This window comes from Panthera uncia, unplaced genomic scaffold (genome assembly GCF_023721935.1).
Source record: "Panthera uncia isolate 11264 unplaced genomic scaffold, Puncia_PCG_1.0 HiC_scaffold_1920, whole genome shotgun sequence".
Lineage (NCBI taxonomy): Eukaryota > Metazoa > Chordata > Mammalia > Carnivora > Felidae > Panthera > Panthera uncia.
In genome coordinates this window covers 16,177-24,299 of record NW_026058603.1, presented here as the reverse complement: position 1 = coordinate 24,299, position 8,123 = coordinate 16,177, and the positions used below count along the sequence as shown (strand labels likewise).

General features: G+C 55.2%; 1 protein-coding gene across 1 annotated transcript; it reads right to left on the bottom strand.

Moving 5' to 3' along the window:
- Positions 1 to 17: 17 nt before the first annotated feature.
- Positions 18 to 3,229, bottom strand: LOC125917494 (leucine-rich repeat-containing protein 25-like). The gene is made up of 2 exons (XM_049623676.1): positions 3,049 to 3,229; positions 18 to 2,469 (listed from the first exon to the last, which is right to left on the bottom strand). Exon 2 carries the CDS (start codon positions 2,458 to 2,460, stop codon positions 1,672 to 1,674), a length of 789 nt encoding a protein of 262 aa, XP_049479633.1. The 5' UTR covers positions 2,461 to 2,469; positions 3,049 to 3,229; the 3' UTR covers positions 18 to 1,671.
- Positions 3,230 to 8,123: the final 4,894 nt, after the last annotated feature.

The window sequence follows — 8,123 nt, the reverse complement described above, 5'->3', positions numbered from 1 at the left end:
TGCCTCTGGAACATGCTTCTGGAACCCTTCCCCAGGTTGGGGGGGGGCACCTCTTTTTTTTTAACGTTTATTTATTTTTGAGAGAGGGAGAGAGAGTGTGTGTGCATGCATACAGGCGGGGGAGGTGCAGAGAGAGAGAGGGAGACATAGAATCCGAAGCAGGCTCCAGGCTCCCAGCTGTCAGCACAGAGCTCAATGCGGGACTCGAACTCATAAACCATGAGATGATGACCTGAGGCGAAGTCTGAAGCTCAACCAACTGAGCCGCCCAGATGCCCCTGGGGGATACTTCCTTGTTACGTCTTGTAACAAAGGCTATTTTGGGCAAGTTGTGTCTATCAGTCATTCATGCTTTACAATGAATCACTCCAGGGGCGCTGGGGTGGCTCAGTCAGTTAAGCATCCAACTCTCAGTTTCGGCTCAGATCATGATCTCATGGTTCGTGGGTTCAAGCCCTGCATTGGACTCTGGGCTGTCAGGGTTGATCCTGCTTGGCATTCTCTCTCTCCTCTCTCTCTCTCTGCCTCTACCCTGCTTGCTCTCTCTCTTTCAAAACAAATAAATAAGCTTAAAAAAAAAAAAAAGAATGAATCCCTCAAAATACATAAATGCTTATGTGGGATAGACAGGACTCAGAGCCAGGATTTGTTTCCTGCCCCTGCTTTGGACTCACTGTGTGACCTTGGGCAAGTCATCCCCCTGTCTCCCCGAGCCTCCGCCTGTACAACTAAAACGTAGGGTGGGAATGACACATCCAATATCATTTGGATTGCATCACAATGTTTTTGGCGGAGACTGGCCCTGAGATTTTGCTGACAGTGAGGCAGAGGCGAGCATCAGAACATGAGCTGCCTTATGGAGTCCAGTGCCTTTCAGCTCCCCACCACAGACCACTTCTGCTTTTGAGCCAAATTTGCATCTGCTTTGCATGTTCTCTCATTTCTCACCAGCAGCTTCCCAGCAGCCTCCCCACTTTGTGGATTCCCTTGCCCAAACCCATCCATGATCCTGTTCCACTCCTGCTGGGGTTCTCCCAGCCCCCTCCAGCCTCCGCTCTGATGTCTTGCTTTTCGCAAAACCGATTCACGGAAGATTCTCTATTCTCTTCCACCTCCAGGTCTTTGCCCCTGCTGGTGCTGCTGCCCGAAATTCCCTCATTCCCTCAGCCAACCTGGAAAAGTTGAACCCATCTAAGTCCAGCCAAATCTGAAGGTGACAGGGCTTTGGGGGGGGGGGGGAGAGGGACACAGCTTTCTTAGCATCTCATGTGCCAAAGGCAGATGGGGAAAGGGGAGCTGTCCCCATTTTACAGAGACTGAAACAGAGGTTCAGAGACAGCCCTTGGGTCACACAGGAACTGAGCCCAGGCCACTGACTGCTACTGCAAAGCCCCTACTCTGCCTCAGCACGCGCTTCCTCTCTCCCCATCCTTGATAGCCAGAAACTGGGTTTGCAGGTCACGAAGGGGGAAACGTGCCTCAGATACAGGAACTCAATTCTTGTCCCAACTCCATGAGGTGGGGGCTGTTATTATCCCCATTTTACAGATGAGAAAACTGAGGCCCTGAGGTGAAACTACTTGCCCAAGATCACACAGCCTACAAGAGGCAGTGCGGGGATTTGAATCCCGGCCGTCTGCCTCCAGAGTGTGGCAGGCAGATGTGAGTCACTCACCCCTGTTCGGCCCACTGGTGCCTGGTAGCTGGCTGGCCCACGAACACATTCTCATAGTCGGGTGTGGAGGGTCTGGGCAGGACAGCCTCTGGGGGCTTAGGGCTGAGGCCTCGGCTACTGTACCTCGGCTGCTTGCCCAAGCCAGACCTGGAACCATCCTGAGCAGCCCATGTTTTGTCCAGGTCGTGGCTGCTGACCATCCAGAGTCCCCGAAGTCTCCAGGCCAGCACCAGGCCAGCAATGGTGAGCCCAAGGAGCAGGCTACAACCAGCCACCAGTGCCCCGATGGTCATCAAGGACAGGCCAGGGGGGCAGCCAACCTCCAGGAAGGTAGAGATATTGTGCCAGGCACCAGTAGCTGTGTCCAGGCACAGCAGAGGCAGCTGGCCAGAGCAGTTGTCCCGTCTGACCTGGTGCCAGGATTCTAGGACACAGCTGCAGTCAGCCTTCAGGTCAAGTTTACAGCGCATGGCCAGTGCCCTGTCCACTCGGTCCAGTGGGTTGTTTGTCACATCTAGGACCTCCAGCTTTCCCAGGAGGGCAAAGAAGGGCAGTGGTAGCTCTTGAAGACCATTCCCAGACAGGTCAAGAAGGATCACGTTCCTGGCCTGCAGAGACTGGTTCCGGGGCAGGCTCAGGCCTTGGCCGCTGAAATTCAGGCATGTGGCTGTGAACTCTGTGGTCCAGTCCACGTCCCACGAGGACACGTTGCATGACAATCCTTGGCTGCCGGGATCCTGCAGCAGCAGCAGCAACAACAGCATCCACACCAGGGCGCCCCCCATCCAAGCAACCTAGGCAGAGACACCAGAATCCAAGCCCCGACCTTAGCCTGTGGACACTTCACCCTCACTGCCTGTGTATTAATATTAATGTCAATGTTAATATTAATGTCAATGTTAATATTAATATTATTCTTATTTCAGAGTGACTCAGGCTCCTTCGGAAATGATTACACGCAGCCTCTAGTGTGCCTCCCCTCTGGTCGGCTCTAGCCTCTGTCTGGCCCCAGTCGCCCCCTCTGGGAACCGGGGACGTAATTCCAGGGCCCGAAGGTCTTGGAAGGCGAGGAGGAGACCCGACCCAATCAGCCCCTCCCCTTCTCTCCGTGGAGCCCCTTCGGGTTAAGTTTTTCGTCCCCTCCCCTCCCCACCCCGAATATTTCGGGCGCCCTCATTGGCCAAGACGGGACCATATGCAAAATAAGCGGTTGCCCCGGAAACGGCCCGCCCCTGGCCCAACTAATTGTTTCTTCCGGAACTGCGAAGTGTTGGGAGTCTTGGGCTGATCTGGGGTGGGGCTGCTGAAAGGAACCCCCTACAATTTGGTTTGAGGCCCCTTCTCGGACCCCAGTTCTAGCGCCTCCGTCCTACCTTTGTGGTCCCACCGCCACGCTTTTGCCTCGGCGGTGCTGGAAGGCTCTGGCGCGGGACGGCTGCGTGGTGGCTGACCTGCACGAGAGGGCCCAAGCGGTCAGCACCCTCTGCGGATTCGCTCTGGTCCCGGGCGCTCCTCAGGATCCGCACCCAGAGACTCAGGGGAAGAGGAACTGGTGTCCGGGTGCAAGGCTGAGGGGAAGAATGAAGACACAGAGACACGCCCCCCCCCCCCCCCGCAAGACCTCAGGCCCAGGATTCTCACGGGAGGGGGAGGGGCGACCTGCTTCTCTCTTGCTGGAACCCAGTGACTACATGTCCCCCATTAACACCCCGAATGACTGCTATCTCATCATCTCGCTTCATCATCTCGCTTCCTGGTCTCAACTCGGTTGCCGCCCAAGCCACGCATTCACATATTCATTCAACAATCACCCATGCTGGACTTCCAAAAGGCCTCGGCTATGGCCAGGTTCTGGTGGAGCAACCCAGTCTTTGGAGAGAACAGAGCTAGCCACAGACACACCCAGTCCAGTGGAGTCGGGTCAGGGTCAGAGGGAGGGGCAGAGTCCGGTAAGGGTTCCTAGAGGAGGGAGCATTAGAATTGGGGCTTCAACACGTGAGTAGAGTTTTGCCAAGAATTCCTAAAACCTGCCTTTGACTCTCCCAGCTGCTAGCCTCCCCGGCAGACTCAGAGCTCCTGCTCCTGTACAGTGATGCCTCCACTGTGGAGGGGGCTGTGAGGAGGGCTCCCTGGGAGAGGAGATGTTGATTTCAGGACTTGGGGGTGAGTCACAGTAGCTGGCAGAAACGAATGCAGCGTGGAGGCCCTGCAGCTTGAGAAAGCATGGTGGGCTGGGACTGTGCATTTAGGAGTGGAGTGGCTAGATGGACAGGCTAAGAGGAGGAAGTGGTGGTGTGGGCAGGCGGTGGGCAGTGCCGGCCTCAGAAGCCAGGCTGAGGAGTGGGGCGTTATTCCCAGGGCCGTGGGGAGCCAAGGAAGATGTGTGAGCAGTGGAGGAGTGCTGTGTCCAAAGATTCCTCCAGAGTGAGCGAGCCTGCTGTCTGGAGGTGGGGAACCTGGGCAGGAGACCAGCGTTCCAGAAGGAGACAGGTACCTGAGTCAGACCCAAAGCGTAGTGACAAGAGTAGATGAAGGAGGGTGGGCTAGGAGAGGGTTTCCGCCTCCCTGGGGTCCTAGCGTCAGGCAGACCCAGTTCAACTCCCTTCCAGACCCTGACTCACTGTGCAATCTTAACCCCCCTGTGCCTCAGTTTCCACATCTGTAAAATGGGATAAATTCTGAGAGCCTTCTTGACGGTGAGAAGCTGAACCCCACTCCCCCATGCTTCCCCCTCTCCTCAAACTCTGCCCCTTCCCCTCTTTAGACTCAGAGGGATGGCCAAAAGGTTTTGAACCGAGACTTTTAGAAAGAGCTGGAAATTGTCGTTCCAACGCACCCAAAGGTACTTTTTCCTAACAGGAAAATTGCACATCACAACTCTGAGGCGTCGTTTGTTTTCCCCTATGAGACTGGCAAAGATTCAGAAGTGTGCCGATGTTCTGCGCTGGCCGGGCTATGGGAAAACAGGGAAGCCCGTGCCACGCTTCAGAATCACATGTGGTGCCGTCCCAGCGGAAGGCACACTGACCGGCCGAGGCCACGGGAGTTCCAAACACTCGTGCCTGCTGCCCCAGCATCCGCTGCTGGGACTGTCCTGAATGTTTCATGTTGACAAAGTGACAAGGGCAGCAGAGGCATGAACTAACTGATGAGTGGATAAATGAAACGTGGTGCCTCCAGACAGCGGAATGTTACTCAGCCCCAAAAAGCGGTGAAGCGCTGACGCTCCGTTGGTCAGGGATGAACCTTGAAAACATCAGGGTGAGTGAAAGAAGCCAGTCACAAAAGCCCACAGAGCCTATGACTCCATTGATACGAGACGTCCGGACCAGGCAAATCCCTAGGGACAGAAAGCAGATTGGTGGTCGCCAGGGGGCTGGGGTGAGGGTGGGGCGGCGAAGCGGGGGGGGGGGGGGAGGGGGTTTCCATTTGGGGCAATGGAAATGTTCTGGAGCTAGAGGTAGGTGGTGCTCACAAAACACTTTGTCAATGTACAAAAAACTCACGCAATTGTTCACGCTAAGACGGTGAAAATGGCCAATTTTATGTTGTGTGTTTTGAACAATTTTAAAAAAGAGGGAGGGCCAAGAAATGACACGGTTATGGATGATTCATCTCAATGTTCTTATATGGGGGGGGGAGAAAAAAAGGAAGCAATCTAAGGGATTGGTTAGATGAATAATGATTTATCCATCCTGGAGGGGGGGGTGCCACAGAGTCATAGAAACAAAATGACGGGTCTCTATGAACTGAGAAGCAAAGACTCATTTATTTTTCCCACGAACCTTTATTAAGCTCCTACTGTGTGCTGAGGCCTTAGGGAGAAGGATGAGGGGGACTTATTGAGTAAGGAGGTGGGAGAAGGGCATCCAGGGGATGGAACAGACTGTGGCAAAGGTCTGGGGAGGGGTGGAGGGGGTGGGAGCAGACCTAGGTGAGAGCAGATGTCTCCAAGAGAAAGCACTAACTGAAAAAAGCCAAAAAAGTAAACTTCTAGATTTCGTTTCGTTCCTCCAAAGAAACCGTGGATGAAACACGGAAAACAAATACCCATGGTTACCTCGAAGCAGCGGGCAGATGGGAGGGAGAAATTCACCACGTAGGTTTTTCATGCAAAACACAGAAATCAGCCAGCAAACACATGTAAGACACGCTGGCTTTGGGGATAAGAGGGACAGAGGGGCACCAGCCAGCTTCGGGCCTGGGTGGGGGTGGATGTCCGCAGAGTTAAGGGCTAAGTCCTCTTAGAATAGGAGGAAATGAGAAAATGAGGAAGTGCCAGACACAAGGGCTGGGGATGTTGGGGGGGGAGGATCAGGCATGGGGCCTGGGATAGTGGGTTCTGGAGGTGGGTCAGGGGGACCTGGGGGTCCTGGAGTCTGGAACATTTAGAGGGGTCTGGAGTTTGGGAGGCCTAGGTCCTGGGGCTTAGGAGTCTGGAGGTTCCTGGCATTTGGGGAGGTCCTGGGTTCTGGAGCATGGCAGGGGTTTGACAGGTCTGGGGCCTGGGGGACTTGGGGTCTGGACCTGCTTGCTGCAGCCCCAGAAGGTCATGGCCAGGCTATGGGGAGCAGGGCAGCTCTGGCTCCACGGCCTGAGGGGGACCAGAAGCTTCCAGAGGGTATATCTCCACACTCCCTCTCCTTCCAGGCTGACATGTCCCGAGATTGAGTCTGAAACAGGTCTGAGTCCCACGCGGGGCCAGTCTCTCAGCACAGAGACTTCCAGAGATCCTTAGAGACACCTAGAGACCTTCAGAAACCCCCAGAGATACCTAAAACAACTCAGAATCCCCAAGACCCCAGAAATACCTATAGGCCCTCACAGATAGCCCAAGACAGAGAGATTCCAGAGACACTCAAGGACACCTAGAGACCCACAGAAACTTCCAGAGATACCCAGAGAAACTCAGACATCCCCAAGACCCCAGGGATGCCCAGAGACCTTTAGAGACCTTCAGACACCCCCAACAATAGTCAGAAAAATTCAAAGGACCCTCCACTAAAGACAAAGATAGATACACAGAGTTCCCTGGGGGTAAACCCAGACCCAGGGCCACCAATGTGTGGCCCCCACAATTTAGCCATATTTGCCCGACATCCTCTGACCCCCATGTACCCACCTATGCTGGGTAAGGCCTCGGCCTGGGCCCTGCCCCCAATATTTCCGAGACTGGGAGCTGAAGTGGGATCAAGGGTTTGCCCTCTCCCATTATCCACCTCCCGTCCTGCTCCTGGGTTCTCACACTTATCCAGAATCTGCCCCCCTCTCCACCCCTGGGGTCCAGGCCCCCAGATCTCTTGCCCTAACCCCTGTCCTACCATTTCCAATCTCCATGTATTCAAAGTGCAGCCTTTGAACACCAGACTTCCCCCCCGTTCCCTCCGGGTCTGGCTGCTCCGAAGATCCAGTCTCACCTGGGGGAGGGTGGAGGGCAGGGTTCCAGGCAGCCCAACCCAGCAGCAGAGGCCATCTAGAGGCCTGGATCTTGAGGTGTCTGAGGGGCTCTGGAGCCAGCAGGTCAGGACCAGAGAGGCAGGTGTGACAAGCAGAGGCTGCACTGGGGCAGCAAAGCTGACTTAGGGGCAAGCCCGGACTGTGGGTAGATGTGGGCGGCCGCGGACCAGGCGTTAATCCAGCAAGCGATGACTGAGGTCTCCTTGGCCACTTCACCGCTGTGTGACCCAAGGCCAGTACCTTAATCTGTCTATGCCTCGGCTTCCTCTCGGGTAAAACAAGGACAGCGAAAACCACCCTAGAGGGGGGCTGTGAAGGGCTGAGAAGCAGGTGTGAACACGAGCATGCCTACGGCACCGGGGACACTTGGCTGAGTGTCCCACGGGGGAGGGGGAGGGGGTCAATGATGGTCCATCGAATGGACAAAGATTGAATCAGAAGGTATAGCTTGATTTTGAATGAGTAGAAAGACCGAGTCTGAAGTCACGTGGCCATGTTGGTTACGGTGAAATTTTAGAAGTCAGTGAATGCTGTTGTAAGGGGGGGGTGAGGTGGGTGGTGGGGGGCAAACAAAAATATATCGCTGAGGCAGCTGCGGTCAGCAAGCACGTTCCACCTGCGAGAGCCAAGTTTGGTCTGGCTGTGGGAGGCTGCGGGAGGCCAAGCTGCTGGGCCACAGGGCTCCCCTGGGAATAGCCCTCCGCCGCAGAGGGAGGAGCGTTGATTATAAATGCCTCAGATTCCTCCTACCTCACTTAGGACATCTCTGAGGCACGCTCTGGGCTGTGTCCCCGAGGGCCCCCTGGGAAACCAGCCCCTGGGAACCCCCTGGTTGGTACCCCCTGAAGGGCTCCTTCTCTCTCCTCACCTTGACCTCTGTCTCTTCCTCGACCAGGGCTTCTCGGAATGACCACCTAAACAGTCCATGCTCTTGAATTCTGTTCTTAGAACCTGCTTCTTAGGGACCCCAAATTAAGATAGGTGGAGTGAT

Bases quoted from the DNA above. Each gene is read 5' to 3' on its own strand.
- LOC125917494 (XM_049623676.1), bottom strand. From the start codon at position 2,460: ATGGGGGGCGCCCTGGTGTGGATGCTGTTGTTGCTGCTGCTGCTGCAG.